Source organism: Lacerta agilis, chromosome 3 (genome assembly GCF_009819535.1).
Source record: "Lacerta agilis isolate rLacAgi1 chromosome 3, rLacAgi1.pri, whole genome shotgun sequence".
Lineage (NCBI taxonomy): Eukaryota > Metazoa > Chordata > Lepidosauria > Squamata > Lacertidae > Lacerta > Lacerta agilis.
The window spans coordinates 46,718,930-46,739,768 of record NC_046314.1 but is presented as its reverse complement, the minus strand read 5'-3'; the positions used below and the strand labels follow the sequence as shown (position 1 = coordinate 46,739,768).

The following is a 20,839-nucleotide window of genomic DNA, read 5'->3' as shown; positions in this document are numbered from 1 at the left end:
CTGGAAAGAAGGCAAGCCCCGTTTAACTCAATGGAATTTGCTTCGGATTGAACATGCGCCAGATTGCACTGTTCACACGGTAGGTCGGGGAGAGCCGGGGAAATGCAATGCTGGAAAAATGCCGTGCGAGAAGGGAGCATTCGTGTTCATCCAGCGATGACAAGCAGGTGAGGGAAAGCAACAAACCGCAACACCACAATGCATTCATCGCCTGTCCCACTGCGTTGTGCGGCGGAGCCTGTTCACACGTTCAAGCTGCATTCACGTGCATTCGTAGCTTTTACCTCCTAAGCCGAAGCGATCGATGCGGTCACCCTGTTTCAATAGGTAAGTCCGGGGCAGTGGAGCCGACGGCGCTAGGGCGCTTTGACTACTCGGAGCTCCACCGGGGTGGTTCCGCGTCCGTTGGCAGCTTTTACTTTTGCCTTTTCAACGCAGGGGAGCAGCGGGGGCATCTTGCAGGAGTTCCTTTTAAGAGGCTCACCGTTGAGGCATCGAAGGTGAATTTCGCTAAGAGTAACTGGGAAGACTGATCGGCGCCAAGAGGCGACTGCAAAAAGTTCAGGATTCACAGGGCAAGTCAGGGCACTGTCTACTCGGGAGTAAACGCCACTCTGGCGAAGGGAGGCTTGCTCCCAGGTAAGCGCGCGCAGAGTTCCACCCACCCGTCTACCAGAAAGTTAGCTGGCCGGCTAGGAGATTCTTCGTGCTTTATTGGCCAATAAATTCAGAAAACAGATGAACGAGAATGAGTTTGACCCTGTAAACTAGTTTCGGGAGGAACGCAATAAAGGAACCACCACTTGGCCTGTAGCGACATGGAAGATAGCTAGCTTTTAAAAAGGGCGGGGGGGGGGAGTCGTGCTTCCGGCTGGCAAGCACTCTCGCTAGGAACAGGGATTGGAGAGAGAAAGCATATCCCTGATGCAAAGAAGCAGTCAAGAGGCGGATAAGGAGAAAGGTAGGCTGGGAGGGGTGGTCCCCCAACCTGTCCTGGTCTGTGATTAATCCGCCCAAAGCGGGGTTACTAAGCATAGATCAGAGATCCTCTGGAAATAAGATGGTGTGTGGGGTCTATACAGTTCAAACATCTATAAGTTTTTGTTTTAGCTTAATCTACTTGATTTTGCAAGCGCCTAATACAATCTGCAAGAAAGCAGCAGAATTAACTCCAGCAGCCCCAAGCCAGGCAAATGAAAATGCAAACTCTTGGTCGGAGGAACTACGTTAATCTACACCCCCACCCCAGCTTCCTTTTCCTTCACTAGTGGAAGGAAATGGAGTAGAGTTCGTGTCTATGGTTGATATCAATCTCAACAGGCTATGTTGTATCAGAATTCCTAAAGGGAGCGTATGAAGAACACTGGGGGCAGGGGCAGGAATACAGAATAAAATTGGTGTGGGAAGCCTGTTAGGCTGCAGTTCTACAAACATACACTTGGGTATAAGTCCCACTGGGCATCAACTTTTACTTCCGCATAAGCATGCATGGGTGTAGCCAAGGGGGGCAGGGGGGGCAGCTGCCCCCCCAATCAATGCAAATCAATAAAAATACATAGCTAACTGAGGTTCTGCCTCCCCTAACAAAGGGCTTGCCCCCCCCAACAAAAATCCTGGCTATGCCCATGTAAGCATGTACAAGTCTGTGATGTTCGAATGGCACTTTTGAACCCAACAGCAGGATCTGAAAGGATGTGCCAGAAATAGGAGTACTGTATATCATCTGCATATAATTCTTCTATATAAGATAAAAGGTTTTCTGAAACAGAACACCATCAGCAAGCCACTATTAACACTTTTTATGTTGCATTTTATTAGTACTAATGTTGGGCATGCAACAAATTATTCTCGTGAAGATCACAGAATCGTAGAACTGAAGAGCTGGAAGGGACCACAAGGACCATCTAGTCCAACCCCCTGCAATGCAGAAATCTTTTCCCCCAATGTGGGGCTTGAACTCACCACCTTGAGACTCTCATGCTCTACTGACTGAGCTATCCCAGTTTTTCAATAAGCATACACTACATTAGAATTATGGGTAAAGTTAACTGTAAGGCTGCAAACCTCAATACAAGAGATTAACCCTATTGACCAGTGGGATTTTTAAGGATGCTGAGAAGGGGCTTGTGATGGCTTCTCAAGTTTGGCTCTGCCTCTTCTTGTTCAGGGTGGGAGTGGTACTGTGCATCTTTAAATACTTCCTGGGAAGTAATTATTGGTAAAGCAAAGAAGCGCATGTTAAACTAGGCTACAGAAATTATTGGCTATTATGATTAACTTTTATTTGGTTTCAGCTGGCACCTAATTCAGGTAACTGGCAGTCAAGCCTTGGAAAAATCAGGGTGCATTTTAATGTTGCGTTTCCTCATGGAAACTAGGCTCAAATCAGTTTAGGAAAGATGTTCTCAGTTCCAGTCACCCATGGGCAAACTAGCACAGTCACAAAATTGGGTGGCGAGAGGAATAAAGAAGACTAACCTGGACTTGAAGAGGCTTCCCAGAATGATTTCATAGTCTTCTGAGGCACCTGGAAATCAGAGAGCTGCAGTCACTACTATGTTAATTCTACCAGAGCACTGTATTTAATTATCTGTTCTCCAGTTTAATGGCTCATTAGAAGGCCATAAAATGTCTGTTCTTGACTCTATGAAGTGACCTGTAAACTTTTAACAGGTTGCGATTTACCTAGCTCATCAGAACCACAATGGGATAACCAGGTGGTGTTCTAATCAGTCTAATGCACTGAGGGGAGAAAGACACCCACATTTTTATGAAAAGTGTTCTTTAACTGATCTCTTTCACAAGCAAGATACCTAATGGTAACTGGATAACACAATGTGTTGTTCAATTAATAATGGCAGAAGCAGCTCAAAGTCTATGGCTTGCTGGATGTAGCATTCAGGCAGCACATGTTATAAGCAATATAAAATTAATGTCATTGTTTAGCCACAGTCATGATGAACATATATAAAATAACCCAGACAAATAAACGGTAGTAGTAACAAACTTAAAGGCATGTCACATTTCTCTGTTACAAATGAAAACCCTATCAGCCATTTTCCTTCAGAGCTTGTTCCTACAGATGTCAAGCAAAAACTTTGCTTCAATAAACTGAAGGTGTCACATTTTGTTTTTAAACTGTTCAGTGCTTGCATGTTGGGTGTCTAAAAAGGGCAAACTTATTACCTGGGTTATGCATGTAGATTAGGTTACATTCCAACAATCCATTTCTGAGTTTTCTGGACTGTCCAGAAGCAAGCTATGTAATGACTACTGTCTCCCTTACAATTGATAGTTTAACACATGCCAAAAGCACTTCACCATTTCCTTTTGCGTTATTACAGCTTTCTTATCAATACCTCCCTACCCCACTCCCGGCAAAATTCCAGAGTCACTCCACATTTGGAAGATAAATCATGCAAAATACTGTAAGCTACAAGAATTCATGTTAGTAATTAAGATTTAATTCTGTATAAGCTTGTTGAATGATTAAGGTTGAAAATTTTCTATTCCATGAGGCTTATGAAGTCAATTAAGAATACATTTTTTCCCATTATAGCTATCTGCTTTCTGATTTTTAATTATTTTATATTGTTTTCACTGTATGTTCTAATGCGTAATTGTTATAATTTCTGAGGTTTTTATGAATAGCAATATATATATATAGTTATTGAAATATATACATTTATAATTAAATTACACTGTAATACTATATTGAGATAAAGTACCACAGCATATAAACAATTCTTTGTACAATTTGAAACTACAATGCTGGAACACCTTGAAAATTCACATGATACAAATAAAATACCTTTTGTTTCTTTAGCAGACCACAGCCATCTTGGACTGGAGCATATTTCAGTGATATAATAGTTACTCATGAGTGGAGAGCATTTCCCTGCCCCCTCTTACTGTTACAAGATTGACACTGTTCAGCACATTCTTCAGTGCCTTGTGATTTTCTTTAAGCAACCATTTTTTATTATTCTTAGAACCAAAAGAACTTATTCTTCTTCACTATACAACATTTACAAGACAAACATACAGTACTTGGGTTTTACCTTGACGAATTCAATGCAAGTTCCCATTTCTCATGAAAAATAGCTGGGTTTCACATAGCAGGTAGGAAGTCCATTTCCCCATAATTAAAAGGGAATGAATAATAATGGATACTTACAGAATTTTGGGGCTGCTGGATTTCTTTTAATTGTGGGTTAACCCTCCCAGAGTAATTTACCTGAGGGAAAATACAATTCCTGAGGTAATGATTTTACCAAGTTTCACCCAAAGCTTCTAGTCCAGGCAAATTCCATCTGCCCTCTTGCACCTGCATTATCCCTTGCATACAGCAGTATGCTTTGGTATTGCATGATATTATGTAGATCAATAGGCTAGCATAATCCTCAGCACTAGCACAGGAGTTTCAGAAAGCAAGTCAATAAGGTGGGGGTGGTACAAGAGAGATGTGTGTTGGCAAATGCAGATTCCTTGGTTCTCCAGCAAGTGCTGCACTACAATGGGACGGATCTACTGCAATTTCATATTGTTTCTCCAACTGTTTAGTGAGAATTAGCTTCTCACAGAAACTAATAACCTAGAAGGGATAATGAACAAAGATCTTCATTGTATTATTGGGCAATACAGAACTAGGCAACCTATTCAGACAAGCACATCCACAGCTTTCCTGAAAAATCCAAGCTATATTCTGTCCAGTAGTATAGTAATAAGTATGTTTGGGAACACTGTCAAATTCAAGATAGTGATGATATTATAAATTTTGCTTAAGACAACCCAGAGCTTATTCAGCAAAATGTTTCCCTGACACTTGGACAAGAGTTGGTAAAGTATTACATCAAATCTTGTCATATGTTTAGATGCTTTGCCATTTCAATTAGTATGCATATCTGAAACTTCATTTTTATGTCATTTTAATCTGATATTTTTGAAGAAAGAATGTGCATTTATTTAAATACATCATAATACATGTCCATGTTTCAGACCATGTTTTAGTTTAAGTTATGGTCGTGTTATATTGTACAGTATTTGCCTTGCTGCTCATTTCCCCCCACTTCTATTCCTAGATGGAAATTCTTCAGTTAAGCTATCTAAAATATACATTAACACTTTTATTATTTCTATTATTTGTATGAACATAATTCTTCTTTTACAGGCTAAAATTAAAGCTGGAAGGTTTGCTTTTAAAAATACATTTGACTGAAGAGGAATTTTAGTGCTTGAATAAATTCTGCTAAGAGGAGTTCAAACTACATGAAAATATTTGTTTAGGTCTTTAGATTAAAACTGAAAATAAACTTCACTTGTAAAATGTTTAGAACAACATGTAGTAAAGCCGCCCCAAACCTGAAACTATTTGTTACATTTGTCTTCTAAAGCATTTTTTAAAAAAAAGAAAATAAAAAGAAAACTGTCTTCTAATGAACAATATTACTAGAAGCAACATTACAGGATTAAGGACTTGGTTTTATTATATGCAGTAAAATCCTATATATGTCAACTCAAACATATCCCCCACTGAATTAAATGAAAATTACTCATAGGGAAGTATGTACTGTATAGAACTGAAGCCTTAATGATCCGTGTAACTAAGCAAATATGCATTTTACCAACTGCATTTTAAAGCAGCTTTCCACAAACCAGATGACTAAAAAGTTATGGGATTGTTTTACCCTTTAGTAGTAATATAGTCCTACGGAAAGAAATTAAAGCCTATTCAAAACTGACAAAATTGGTGAAAAGTATTTCAAATTTTTTGCTTATTTTTTCACTAAACATTGAGAAGTCATCATAGGCTAGTTTATGATTAAAGCAAACATGTGGTTTCAACAACAGAGATAGTTCTGCTAATTCTTAAATATTCATTTTTTAATTATAATAGAATTTAAATGTACTTCATTTAAACCGGATTGTACTGTAACCTTTGTTCAGATCAGAATCCATGAGATTTCCTTTACCAAATTTAATCAGGGTAAGATTTCAGGTTTTATCTTTTTGTGTTAAATCTTGAGTTTGATTTTTTTTGTCACCTCTGTTTCTTGTTAAGGTATTAAAATTATTCAGATAGATAAAGCCAAGTGAAACTACACTTTGAAATTAGCATAGTTAAGAGAACCAATCCATTTATAAAGTTCATTAATTTCAATATATATGCAGTCAAATACAATCTGTTTTATTGATATTGAGAGATCCATATCTCAGGAACATATGCACTAGCATCAATGAGACTATTTATACCACCAGAGCCAAAAGGGTGACTTAATTTATTTATCAAATAAAAATTTGTTAGCATTACATAGTTTAGTCCATTTATAGCGCTCCATTCCAATTTACTTAAGAGAGGCTAAAACTGGATTCAGTTATATTAGTGTAGTTGCATAGTCACAAACACAGATTGCTATTTTAAAGTAGAACTCAATGAGCACAACTTACCCCTCTCTTCATCGCTTTTCCAATGTCTATTCAAAACATACACCTAAATTTCTTGGATACCTTAATGAAAATAAATCAAGGGCCTTCCACTTTTTAATGATTTTCTAAACAGCCTTTAAATTAAAATTTAACAATTATTCAATCAAATACATAACTGTATTAAGTTTCCATCTGATTTTACAATAATAATAATAAATTTATTATTTATACCCTGCCCAAAAACTGAACCAATTTTATTTAAGTCCATGGCATAGTCTCAAAAGAAGACACATTTAAGAAGAGTTGCTTCTGGTATTTTAATATTAGTAAATGGTCGTATTTAAATTGACTTGGTATGCATGTGCGGTAAACCCCAACATATGAAGAATAATATTGATTTCTTGTCTAATCAGCTAGGCATGATAATTATAAGTGGTTTATCTTGTAATTACAGTATATTCAAATATTATTACCCACGATTAGAAAATGGGCCTATTATTACCTTGACAACTGTATATTTTTTTTACTCTTGTGAACCTTTGTCTATGTGGCCTGCCACAAATATTAACACATTTATTTGACAAGTTAAACATCAAGCTATTTTTTTAAAGTTATCCTAGCACTTGATGACTGTTCCAGGTATTAAGGGAAACAAGCAAACAAACTCAGCAAATACATGCTGATTTTTATGTATATTCATTAACCAAGTGGCAACATTTTAACAAGGTTAGGTAATATTGTATAAATGCAGGATTAAGATGTCTCCATTAAATTTACACATTTTCAGTTGTCATGAATAAAAATGAAGCCACTGAAAAGGGGGGGAAATAGTAACATACATTTGCATAGCTTAAGTTTAATGCAGATCTTGCAAACAACTGAAGTTCATATTTTAAAATTATTTTAAAACACATCCTGGTGTCCCCCCCCCCCCGTTTAGTGATAGGTGGTTGGTGTATTTTACAAAACACATACTCCCATTATTCTGTGCAGATTTTTAATTTGTTTAATGATACTGTATTTAGAATCTGACAATTAAAGGTAGCAATGAGAGACTAAATTTAGAAAGTAATTCAAGTCATAGTGGATGGCTTATTGTAATATTCAGTAATAATGGGAATCTTTTATTTGGCTTAAGGAAAACAGCAAATTTGAGAGGTGTACCAGTGTTTTAGCAGGCTCACAAAGTCTGTGGCGCTCAAAGACTAACAGATTGATTGAGGCCCAAGCTTTTGTGGACAAGGACTTATTTTAATTCTGAAGCTACCAATTAGGGGGGGGGGACATAACAATGTTAAATTCATTTAACCAAACCATTTTTTGTACTAGTGTACTAAAAGTTTAAGATCTTAGTTCAACTTGTTTAAATTGTGACAAGACATGTGCTGTAATGATGAAATCAGTAAAGATGTGGTTGCATTAACATTTAGAGATTGTATCTATTTAGAGGTAATTTACCATTAAAATAGCAATACTACAGCTCACACACTGCTATGTAAGATATGAACAAGTTCATTACACTTAGCCTTGAGTTGTAAATGCCAATTACTTCAAAAACTGTAAAATAACCTGCATTTCTCATTTAAGGGTGACATGATACATGTCTTTTCTGTATAGTTAAGTTTTTGTTCTAGCATGAGATGAAGTTAAATCTGATTGCTTGAAAATGAGCTGTGTGACCTTTGTCACCTTTGGCCTTTAATTTGAGGACCCTGAATATCAATTCATTCTATTTTTAGAAACACAATGTCAAGCAGTCGTGTGTTAAATATTAATATTTTAAAATGGAAAGAGAACACAAACCATAGTGAACTACATGGAGTCTTGTTTTTCTTGAGGAAAAATGAAATACACCATTCATTCATTTATTCTGCCTGTTTCTCTAAGAGCTTCTCCACCAAAATACATTATGCTCTGCTTCACAATATTTAAGCTAATCATCATCATCATCATCATCATCATTATTATTATTATTATGATACAACACATAATTCTGCTGAAACTTTTACGTAGACCTCACCCAACGGGTTTGTTAAGGATCAGACCTGCAATGTAAGCTTTCATGATAGTCTAAGTTTTGAGAGTTTGAAAGGCTATCTACCCTCCCTAAAATCTATTGCCACCATAGGGCTTTAGTTTGCTAGATTAAAACAATTCTAAGGTGGCCGTTCTTATGATAAGTTATTATCAATACAGAAGGGTCACAGTATTCAACACCCAATTATAAGGCACAATACACCAGGCAGACATACCTGCTTTTTGCAAAACCAGCCTTAAACAATTTGTTAAATATATAATAAGGGAATAAAATGAAAGATACAGTGACTTACTCTAATAATGCTATCATTTCAGAACTTGAGGATGTTTGCAATTGGATTTCATAATGATCAAGATGGCTGTCTTGCTTCAGCACTCCGGTCAGCGACATCATACAGCGTCATGTCACAGGAGGGGCTATTGTGTAAATGCATATCCTCCAATATTTTTGCAAACCATAACTAGCTTTATAAATTTGGTGAAGTAACATAGAAGTCCAACAATAAACATATTGGGGAAACTGTATTGATGTTTCTGCTTAATTCATTGGGAACAATTGCATACTAGGACAGCTTTAAAATCTTTATTTAAAATGGCTCCAGAAACTGCCATCTAGTAACAAATACTGTATACAGTGAAATCCTCTGGTATGTATCAAAGCGATCAGGCAAAATGATGACTTTGTCACCATTTTCCTAAACCATACAATTTAAAACTAAACCAAAGAATTACCGTATGTGCAATGCTTAGCTCTTTATACCTCATTTTTCCACTCAGGAGATGTTCTCTGAGGATACTGTTTACATGGGAGCACTTCATTCTGTCAGTAGCAATAGTGAAGGATTTTAATCCTTCTTCAAAATAGAGCCTTTTTTATTTTAATACATCACATTTTTATTCCAGCCTTTTAGATCATTAAAAAAAATCCTTTTTAAAATATGCACGTTAAGATGCTCATTTCTGCAGATTTGGTTTTCACACCTTTCTAGTATGGCTGCAAGGGGGTAATATTAAGCAGCAAAATATTAAAAAGCCTTTCTATTAAGACTGTTCTTCCACAGTAAATTACGAGAGCCAAAAATATAAGATCACAACAGTGTTTTTAATGTACATTTTTGGTCAGTATGGCTACTCTTGTAGAGACAATGTATTTATAACTAAATATAACAAAAAACGAGTCATTTCCCAAGTAGTGTCAGGTGTCCCTGCTTCATTAAATAATAATAGAATGGCCCAACCACCTGATTTCTATGTACTGTAGTGCTAACTGCTTGACGTTTTATCAGTAGCTTATTCTCAGTGGCCAATGGCTTTGCTTGGTTAAAATTAATTTGTTTGATTGACATTTCTGAAATTATGCAGAACGGTTCCTGAAGACTATTTAGATGATGCAAATTTAAGGTGCCCCTAATTCTGATAATAGCCCTTTTAGGCTTATTTTTAATGGGCATTATAGCTCTTCTAAAAGGGGAAGATGTTTTGATAAAAGGATATGTATATTAGTCTGTATCTAGTTTTCAAAAGAAAAGAGAAAAGCATATGTAAAACTCTACTATATACCATCAATCATTCAATTTATATATTCTTATAATCTAGATAAATATGTATTATTGCTGCTGCTGCAAGTGTCTTGAAACAGATTAGCTAAAACACCTTAAGAAGGCAGTTCAAATTCAGTTTTGGCTTGATTTTGTTGTTTTTCAGGTTTACTAGAACTTACCTTTACACGACTTTAACGGCCAGGGAACTTTTAATTAGAGTCTCTCAGGAGCCTGAACCACTGAGACACAAGACAGCCTACTTAAATGCTTCAAATGTATTGTGGGATATATTAAGTTACCTTTTGTTTCCAAGTGGAAATGCAAACCTTTTCCCGACTAGAGGAATACAGAAATCCAGCGCACCCTACCCCTAGTACAAAGCACTCCCGTTTATACCCACCAGATCGATTTAACTAGATTTCTTTTTTCAGTATGAGAAAGCAGGCAACAGAGCTTATATAATTTTAGGTTCTTTATTTTCCCTTTCATTACATGCCATCAATACATCCAGTTTCACAAGGAGTTTAGAATCATTGCTACATAGTACTGCAACAACTTAACAGAAGAAGAAGAAAAATAGCAACACTGGGAGCAATGGGGGCAGGCGCGGGGGGGGGGAGGAAGGAAAGAATTACGGGGGGGGGGGAGCGGGAAAGAAACAACGTAAGACCAAGGATTTCATTTTCTACTGCATGAAACAGTTCAAAATGGCGGCCTATTACTTACATTTTACAATCCTAGTGAGGACCCCGATTTACACAAATGATCAAGCATCGACATGCCTTTCACCCTCACTTCCCCTATAAAAGCCACAAAGGGTAGGATAGTTACGAAGGTGCATTTGTTTTGCTTTTTTTTTTTTAAAGAACCCAAACCAACAAGACTCTTTTGGGCACAAAGTCGATGCGAAGGCAAGTCCCATCCTCTGCTCTTGCAGTCAGTTTTTAAAAGGCTCACGCCCTGCGGTGCTTAGCAAAACAATGCAAGCTGCTGCCCATCTCGCTTCTCTTCCTCCGCTTGCATGCATCCCCACCTTCACAGCGTAAGGCTCTCTCCTCCGAAGGGCTGGGCTGCGGTTCTTCCCTTAGCATCCCAACCCCCTCCCACCCTGCTCAGATTATTTCCTTGGTGGCTTTTTGGAGATACAAAGAAGATCTACTTGCAACAAGGGGAGTGGCGAGGCAAAGGGACGGCGGGGTGGGGGTAGGGTCGGGGTCGGGGGGGGGAGAGGGAGAGAGGAGAAGAAGACGCGGCGCCCCCTGGCGTTCACTTGCGGCACCATTACCTGGCTTCCAAATAGAAATAAGAGAACCTTTCCACAAGAGCATTCAAATGCAGGTTGGCGATACAGGCTTTGGCTTCGTGGCTGCAGACCACACACATGTGTATATATGGGCGTGCGGGTAATCAGTGCCAGGTTTACGTATAAGCTACAAAAGCTATAGCTTAGGGCCCCACTCTCTTGGACCCCCAATTTTTTTAAAGGAAAAATAAACTGGATGTACATTTCCAAAATATAAGATAAAAAACAAATAAAATGAAAACTACATACAGCAACAGTACTTTGTGTTGTGTAGGCTCCTATTTGTTATGTGCAAATGGCTTTAGATACCTATTAGGTCCATCAATTACCATATAGCATATATTCAACACACACACACACAAAAACAGCGACAATTTGTCGCTGACAAAGGACAGCTGAACGTATAAAGGGCCCCATTACCTTCCGTAGCTTAGGGCCTTGTCAAACCCTAAATTCGGCCCTGGTGTGGATGGGTGTAATTATTACAGTATTCATATATGGTTCATATACTGTACATTCTCTCTGCTTGGTCTTTACACTTACACACACACACACACACACACACACACACACACTAGTTTTTAAAGACCAAGCGGGACTTCAGGGCGTTTGAGGGCTGACAGGAGAAGTCCTATGATAAATCATCTAATATAGGTGTGAACCCGGAAGTGCACCCACCTCTCCAGCATCCCTGTGGCCACCCAGGAACACAATGCTCGCTCCTGCCAACAACTTTTCTATCCAAGGGGGGGGGCACACACCGCCTCGCGCGCACCCTCCTTCCCTCCCTCCTCGCTCCGGCGTCCTTGTGTCCCCGCCCCCTTGCCGTGTGAGGGGCGCCCGGGAGGCGAAGGGCTTGCTTACCTCCCGCGCGCCATGGTTGCTCGGCTGAGTAGGGTTGGGCTTCTGCTGCTTCGCCGTGAAAGATGGAAGAGAGGAGAAGGAGAAGGAGGAGGAGGAGCAGCGAGGGGAGGGGAGGAGAGGAGGCCGAGAGGAAAGAGCGGCGCTCGCTGGCTGCCGAGCGGGAGCGGCGACGACGCTGAGGCGGCGCAGCTGCAGCAGCCGCTGATTTGCCGCCGACGCTGCCGCGGGCGCACACCTGCTGAAGCCCTCCAGCCCGCGCGCGCCCCCTGGCCTCGCCGACGCCTCTCGCCCGGCCGCGCATCTTCCCTGTTCTACCTCTGCGCACCACGATCCCCCCCCCCCCGCAAGGCAGCTTTCCCTGTGGTTCGCCTGTGGCTCGGCTAGGGGGCAATTGGGTTACTTTAGACACCAGGTTTAGGGAAGTGTTTAATGTTTAATGCTGTATTGTGTGTTAGTGCCGGATTTACGTGTAAACTAAACAAGCTATAGCGTAGGGGCCCCCCACTCTCTTGCCCCCCCCAAAAAAAAATTAAAGGGAAAAAAGATATACATTTCCAAAATATAAGTTAAAAAAAAAATACAACCTACATACAGCAACAGTATTTTATGTTGTGTATGCTGCTATTTGTTATGTGCAAAATGGCTTTAGATATCTATTAGGTCCACAAATTACCATATAGCATATATTCAACACAAAAAGGGCTCCATTACCTTCAGTAGCTTAGGGCCTCATCAAACCTAAATCCCGCCCTGGTTGGGAGTCGCCCAGAGTGGCTGGGGCAACCCAGCCAGATGGGTGGGGTATAAATAAGTTGTTGTTGTTGTTGTTGTTGTTGTTGTTGTTGTTGTTGTTGTTGTTGTTGTTGTTGTTGTTATAACCCCCCTTCTTGCTTCCACGGTGATCTGAAATCCTACATATCTGAGCTGATCGCCCCCCCCCCCAACTCTTCACAATTAACTTGTCATCAAGTCATAATACACAGGCCTGATGTGTTGGTAATCAGTCAAGGGATTCTAGATATCAGAGTCTGACAGAGATCAGAATAACCTTCACTGCTAGATTCTGAACTTAACTTCTCATCGCTTGTGCTGGTACAAAGCTGGTTACATATAGACTCATAGTTTCAGCCATACTAGTGATGCCTTGGGGGATGTAACTAGTGATGCTTTGGGGGAAAAGGCAGGGCAATGGAGAAGACAACTTGCTTTGACACAAATGTGTCGTGAAGGATTTGCCTTTCATTGATCCAGAATGTGATGGATGGAAGTCATATCCACACCATACATTATGATGGGTGCTGGAGATCGCAGCTCTGTGACAAACAGACTTTAGAGGCACCCACTGGAGCAAAATATTTTTACTGATTTCCCTTGCAGCCTCAAGCGTCATGTACCCCACTGTTCTGGTGGGTAACCCACTATCCCTGAGATCATATTATCAAGGGCATAAGGTGTTGCAGATGGGAAAAAGAATAATGGAAAATTTCTTTCTTCTCATTCTCCCTGTTAAAGGTGGAATCTATACACATTAAAAACGTTGTGAAAATGCTTTTTTTTAAAAAATCGTTTTGAAAAATGCATTGAATTTGCTATAGCTCACAGTCTCTATCTAGTGTCACAATTGTATATTGCACTTTACAACACATTCAAAACGTTTTATTTGCAGCTGAATAGCTGAGTCCAGAGTGGACTTCCTCTGCAGGTAGGCATGGATCTAACCTATGGGTAGGCAAACTAAAGCCCGGGGGCCGGATCCGGCCCAATTGCCTTCTAAATCTGGTCCACAGACGGTCTAGGAATCAGCATGTTTTTACATGAGTAGAATGTGTCCTTTTATTTAAAATGCAACTCTGGGTTATTTATTGGACATAGGAATTCATTCTTTTTCAAAATATAGTCCAGCCCCCCACAAGGTCTGAGGGACAGTGGACCAGCCCCCTGGTGAAAAAGTTTGCTGACCCCTGGATGCTAACCCAATGAAGATATCTAAAATTCTGTGTATAGTTCTTTAAAACTCGCTGATATACAGAGTAGGCAAGCTTTGGTTATACTTAGTAGCCATGTGAGAATGTTGGCTTACTAAAACTAATTAATGTAATGTTCTATAATTTATATTTTTAAATCATTTTATTATATAAGAATAATAAAACTGTTTCATGTAGACAGCTTTACAGCCTGATTCAAGCAGTACAAGTGACTTGCCTTGAGGAACTTCCTGCTCAAAAATGGCTACATTGTTAGTTGGCAAGGAAAATGCATTTCAGAGCACTCAGTAATTAAGATGGGAAGTGATTCTTGGGGGGGGGGGAGAGACAGAAGGTGCCTTCTTAAGTGTCTGTGGGTGGTACACCATTGATGGTCAATAGAATTGGATTCGCTTTTTGTCTGAGTCATCTGCAACAGTCATTTTCATCACTCCAAAATTATTGCAGCCATTTAAGTCAGCATTTCTATTCTATCTAGAGGATTTTCCAAGGAAGATGGATGAGATGTAACAACCTTTCTTATGTCTAACTTAGCTGAAATATCACAATTCTATAACAACAGCCTGCAAACAAAAAGGATGGTGCCAATTAAACAGTACAAATAAGTTTAGTAAGGCGCTCATAAATTCAAGGCATTGATAAACAATACACATGGTAGAATAAACTTCTTTTGGCCAGTTTTGAGGACTAATAGCCAGGGCTCACAATAATGTAAAGGCTGTATTTTTGGGGGGGGGGATATCAAAGAAATTGTAGTGCAACTGCTGGACAATTTCCACAAAAATCTTGAGTGCTGCTTGATCGTGTGCATGCTACTTTGCACTTTTAACAGCTGTGTGGATGGCACAAATAAACAGGGCAAATCTTTTATCTAGTATGGAATATCATTGTGGGGGAAGCTGCTGACATCCAGTCAGAGATCTTATTACTTCTGTGTGGCTCCTGATTTATTTTTAGACCCCATAGATCTGCACAGCAACTTGTAATATTCTGAGTTCTGAATTCTTTTTGTTAAAAACGATTGTTTTATGAACTATAATGTTAATTTGGATTAACTTGAACTGAACTAGTTCAGAATGGTTCCTTTTGATAGAGGATAAAAACTAGTTCCTTTAAAAAAAATGAACTTTCCAATCACTTCCTGAATTACAAAGTGAAATGCTATTTCAGATGTTAACAAGTTATAGTTTGTCATTGTGAGAACAATCCTATTGAAACCTCAGGCTCACTCCGATTGTCTTCTTCCTTGGTTGAAAGTTTTCACTTCTGAATTAGCCAGCGTCAGGGAACCATGGTTGTTCAGCATGTGGTTAACAAAACAGGAACTCAAACCATGATTTGGTCCTGGTTTGTTTTCTAACCATATTTATAATAAACCACAGTTTCCCAAGTTTAGATATAACAATAATCTGTGCTTATCTCAAAAGTTAATACAGAAGCTTTGGATCTCCTATTGCTCAGGTTGAAGGAAGAGTAGATAGTGTGAGACTATTGCTGGTTCTCTGAACCGAGCCGTATAACTATAATTAATACGACAGTGTGCTAAATACATATAATATTATTGGGCTTTGTGCGATATATACCCTGTTTCTCCTAAAATAAGACATAGCCATAAAATAAGCCATAGCAGGATTTCTATGCATTTGCGAAATATAAGCCGTTCCCCAAAAATAAGCCATACCCCGAAAATAAGCCATAGTGACGTGGTACCTCCCATTAAAACAGCCTGGGGAGGCGTGGCTATGCAGCGTACCGATGCGACACGGTTAAAATAAGACATCCCCTGAAAATAAGCCATACTGTGTTTTTTTGAGCAAAAAAATATATAAGACGGTGTCTTATTTTAGAAGAAACACGGTATATCACAAAGTACTTTATATAGAGAGTGTAAGTACCTATATATTTAAATGATACCTACAGTATATGAAAACTAAAGGGGACACTTTCACATACAGAAGCTTTTCATAAACCTACATTAATCACATCTTTTTAGCAGTAACATGAATGATGCTTCATGTGTGAGTACTATTTTTCCACCTGAAATAAAGAAATAGCATGCATAAAGTAATCTTATCTTATTTGCTATCCAAAATGCCTGATTATTTACACAGATGGGATTCTGCATGTATCTGTACTGATGCACTTACGCGTATATCTAAATCAATCTTGACTTTAATCAACCAATATACATGCATATTTTCTACAATGCCTGGCCTTTAATGATCATTGGACACAACCCACTGGTATGCTGTTCTATACAAGAAGCAAAATGATTTGTATTTGTCTGTCTATGCCACAATGCAACATAAATGTGAAGTGTTCTTAAATCATAAATATGTTTATACAGTGGATTATAGATGGCTATTTTTAAAGGCCTGGGTAAGTAAGCATGCTTTGCATTTTTTTATCATGTATTATTATTATTGGTCTTATCTAAGCTTGAACTTTTTAAAAAGAATTTTCTATACATAATTGAATCAAAAGGATTATATCTTTTATTAAACATTAGATAATGATTAGAGGTTCAAGAAAAGAGATTTTGAGAAATTGTAGAGCATAAATAAATTTAAGTTGTTGGGGGTAAGTTTAAGGTAGTGATAATGAGATTAATTACAGTGCTTGTTTTTACATATCATTTTACACTATATCTATATCTATAATTATTAACATTACTTTTTTTTAAAGCAAGAGAGACATAGGAAGGGGGGGGGAATGTTACTAATAAGCCAAAGTTCTTTGGCCTTGAGCAAAGTATAATCCTAAAATGAAGGGCACAATAATCTAGTTTTAATTGTTTTAATAAAACTACATTCCTGGTTCATTTCAGTCATTTTCATATTCGATATTGGCAGTGTCAGTTATGACCCTCATTTAAGCTAATACTAGCAGGTCACCCTGTATTAATGGAAGAGTGATCATTTCCTGTGGCCCACTTTCATGAATGCATTATCCTCATTTGAACATGGATTTATTCAATGATAACAATAACATCCCTTGGCTGTCTAATGGAATCAGACTCAATTATCATGACCTCTAACTCCTAAAAGAGTTTGCTTCCATGGTTAATTATAATTAATTGTAGTAAGTTTAAAGGGGAATAGTTTGATTATTCATGATATAAGAAACCTCTGACTCATCGTCGGATTGGTGTAGAAGTGAACTGAATTTGTGTGAAATTAAAAATATTTTAGAGCTGCTGACTGATGTACACCCTTGAAGATTAATGAAAGAGTAATCAACAGTGAGGGTAAGAAACTGCTTATCATTAATTCAAATACACAATTATCAGCATTATCTGCCTGCCTTCTGCACCAAAAGTTAAATATGGAGGATGGAATGTATGTAGTTAAGGGTCACAACAGTGCAATGTCACAAACTATTCTACTAATCTGGTGTTGCAGATAGATAAACCAATGTAAATGTTGCAGCACAAGTGAGTGAATTCAATAAAGCATCATACAATTTGTCAAGGTGCTTGATTATATTGCTTTAATTTGTAAGTTGGCTTGGTTTCACATCAGAGAACATCCACCCAGCTGATAATGAGGATCCAGCTGCATTAACCTGGAACATTAGGAAGCTGCCTTATAGTTAGGCAGACCATCCCAGTACTGTCTAAGCTGCAAAGGTTCTCTCTGAATTCAGACCAGAGTCTTTCCCAGCCCTACAGGGAGATGCCTAGGACTGAATCTGAGAATATTTGCTTGCAAAGCACATGCTGACCTACAGTCCTTCTTCTAAGCCTAATGCTACAAGGAAATACTTCATCTTGATGTTAATGTTTTGCTAATAAAATTTGACAGCCCTTGAAAAATTGAGTTTTACGAAGCTACTGAAACTCTTGTCAGCACTTGCTGGTAAATATTTTCCAGATTTGACTTGGAAGTAACTATAGAAGTGACAAAATATTATTATTATTATTATTACTATTACTATCAGTGCTATTTTTCTATAAAAAAGAGGTGCTGGAACTTACCATGAATGCCTCCCTTGTTCTTTTATAATGGCAATGGTGCCCATCTGAGATGTGACGAAACTGAGTTCTGGCGAGTATTGTCTGAAAAAAAGCCCCGATTACGATTATTTATTACATTAGGTATACTAATACATTTTGCATCAGACAGAATGTTTTCCACACTTTATAATCCTAGTCATAGTTACCTGATGTGGGAGATTGCAGTCAAATACAACATAGGGCTAGTTAATGGACGAGGGCGTAAAGGACCACAGTGTTGTATTCCTGGATAGACTCAGTAAGGTCATGCCTCCTCTTCCTCCGGAGAGAGTGGAAGAGAAAACTCCTCTCCCTTCAGAGAGGGAGGAACTTCCTCTGTCTCTCTCTGCATCATGTAAACAGAGAAGAAAGATGTGTGTGAACTTGCATAGCACAGGTTTGGAATTATATTCTGTACTTCCTACCCAAGAATATTCTTGCCTGTGTTTCTCCTTGCAGCTGCATGGAACAACACATGTATCAGATGTATGAATGTGTAAGTAAAGCATTTAAAACTTACTTAGTGATCTGGTCCTTGCAAAGCAGATAGAAAGAGGGGGACATTGTAAATGGGATAAGAAAGGTCTAGCAACCTATACAGTGTTCCTAACATTATTGCTCAACTTTTATGAGTTTAATATCTGGTACTGAATCTCTCTGTGTGTAGGCCCTGCATTTTTAATCCAGGCACCCAGCCAATTATTTAGCTGTTCACCCACACACATGGGCCCACAGGGATTCATATATTAAATTCCTCCGACATCACTGAAAACAGGATTGCTTGGAGGTTTATTAAATGCCATTTAAATCCAGCATAAACGAGAAGGACTGATCTGCATCAATCTGACAGCATGTGATACAAGCAGTACACAACATCTCAGAGCAATGAAATGGGGGGCAGATGCTTATATACTCCCCCACCCCAGTCTTGAATAAATAGCATTACCCTCCTGAAAATCTTTCAGTGCTTTGCATTTCTAACACCATTTATTCATACATACAATTCATATCATGCTTAGCATTTTTTTAAAAAAAAAAATCTCCAAGTGGTTTGCAAGAAAAAAATACAAGCGTAAGAAAACAAAGCTAAATTTGGAGAGATACGTAAAAATGCTAAATCAGAACACTTGAGTGCAATCTGAAAAACTTTTTATTTAGATTCCCTCTTGTTATTCAACCATGAACTGAAACCTAAATAAGGACAGGCTTCTCAAATAATGATGATGCTCTCAATCCCATTGCTGTAATAAGCAATACTAAAGGACATCCCAAGTGGCAGTTATACAGACACAGCTGTCAGTCTATAGAGAAGAGGCCCCTCTCTCCACCCCCCCCCCATTGTGTAAGTAGTCATTAAAGCATGAGGTAGGAAATGGTGAACATAAGCAGATAAAGGATTAACTATCACTTTAATTATCTGTGGGATCAAAAGGAATCTTTTCTGAAGAGATGTGAATCCCATTTGAGGATTGATTGTAAAAGGGCTGCGGTGATGTGTCTTTCAAGTAAATATGCTCATAGCCTAGTCTTGCTTATCTAGAAGGCTAGGATTAAAATAATGAGAATTGTTGATTGGGCATCTATTTACCTTCTCCAGTAAAACTCTTGTAGAATCCTCTTACAGGGAAAAGATTCCTACAGAGAGGCTAACGCATGACCTCCCTGAACATATTATTAAGGGGAATGGGTTAATGTGTATAAATACAAACAGAGTCACAGCTTGGCTCCCAGTGGCATGCAGTGATATATTTTTTGTAGGGGAACAGTTAAGGCCAGATGTGCCAGCTTGTGAAGGCAATATGGGGACAACGCTGCACGTGTGATGCTGTGGCGTCCTGTCATTGTGCACTTGAACATTGTGCCTCGCTCCCTAAGCTGAGCAGAAGCTTCCTGGGCTTTGAGAAGGAGGCCTCAGGGTGTCATTTAGGGGACTAGCCTAGTGTCTTAGCTGGCTCCTAGCATAGGTGTAAACAAACCTTCCCCTTGATCTGCTCAGCATCACTAATTTTTCCATCAGTGTCCAGAACTGGGCCATTAACTGTAGCATGACCTGCAGTAAGTAACATGTCAAAACATTTATCTCCATGCCGTTAAAAGCTTCACCAGCTTATTCCTGCATATCAAATTGAACAAAAATATCCCCTGGGTCGAGGTTTGGCTTAGTGTGAAGTGTGAATCGGTTAACAGAGTTCACCTTTGTCAGAGCACTCCTGGCTTCTGCTGCAAGAGAGCAGACTAACACACCTACCCCTCTGGAAGTGTCAGCTTTGCTCAGGTATAAACAGAATTGGTAAGGATCTATTCCCCCCCCCCACACACAAAATAAGCTAAATTCTTCTTAATCCCTTGTCTTATTGCCCTCAGTTGCTAGCAGCACTTTTCTGCCAGCTCAGTTCTGAGATCAGAAATGAGCTGGTGTGGACAGAAAAATGCTTGAAGCGAGAGTAGCATGGGTGTAGCCGAGACTGTGGGAGCTGCCCCCCTAAATTAAACAAATTAATAAAAAACATTTAACTAACTGGAGAGATGCTGCTCCTGCAACATGAAACCTGGCCCCCTAACATAAATCCTGGCTATGTCCATGGTATTCAGAAAGATTACAAGATGAACAATAAGAAAAAGATTAGCTCCCCTTTAAACATTTGCAGTAACCACACTGTTTCATATATAACAGCCACCACCCTGTGTT

The 20,839-nt window shown here is 38.9% G+C and overlaps 1 protein-coding gene and 1 long non-coding RNA gene across 5 annotated transcripts in view; one reads left to right on the top strand and one right to left on the bottom strand.

The window, feature by feature from the left end:
- Positions 1–12,247, bottom strand: part of LIN28B (lin-28 homolog B) — an 88,622-nt gene extending 76,375 nt beyond the window's left edge. The window contains exons 1-2 of one of the 4 annotated variants that reach the window (XM_033143506.1): positions 12,172–12,247; positions 2,479–2,527 (exon numbers count right to left, since the gene is read on the bottom strand). In XM_033143506.1, the coding sequence (XP_032999397.1) occupies positions 2,479–2,512 (34 nt within the window). In that variant the 5' untranslated portion in view covers positions 2,513–2,527; positions 12,172–12,247. Of the gene's footprint in view, positions 1–2,478; positions 2,528–8,756; positions 8,843–10,730; positions 10,856–11,985; positions 12,056–12,171 lie in introns of those variants that run through there. The other 3 variants (XM_033143509.1, XM_033143507.1, XM_033143508.1) reach the window with 3 other exon arrangements.
- LOC117043622 lies at positions 557–8,987 on the top strand. Its single transcript, XR_004426212.1, has 2 exons — positions 557–639; positions 8,779–8,987. It is a non-coding gene; the product is annotated as an uncharacterized LOC117043622 (long non-coding RNA).
- Positions 12,248–20,839: the final 8,592 nt, after the last annotated feature.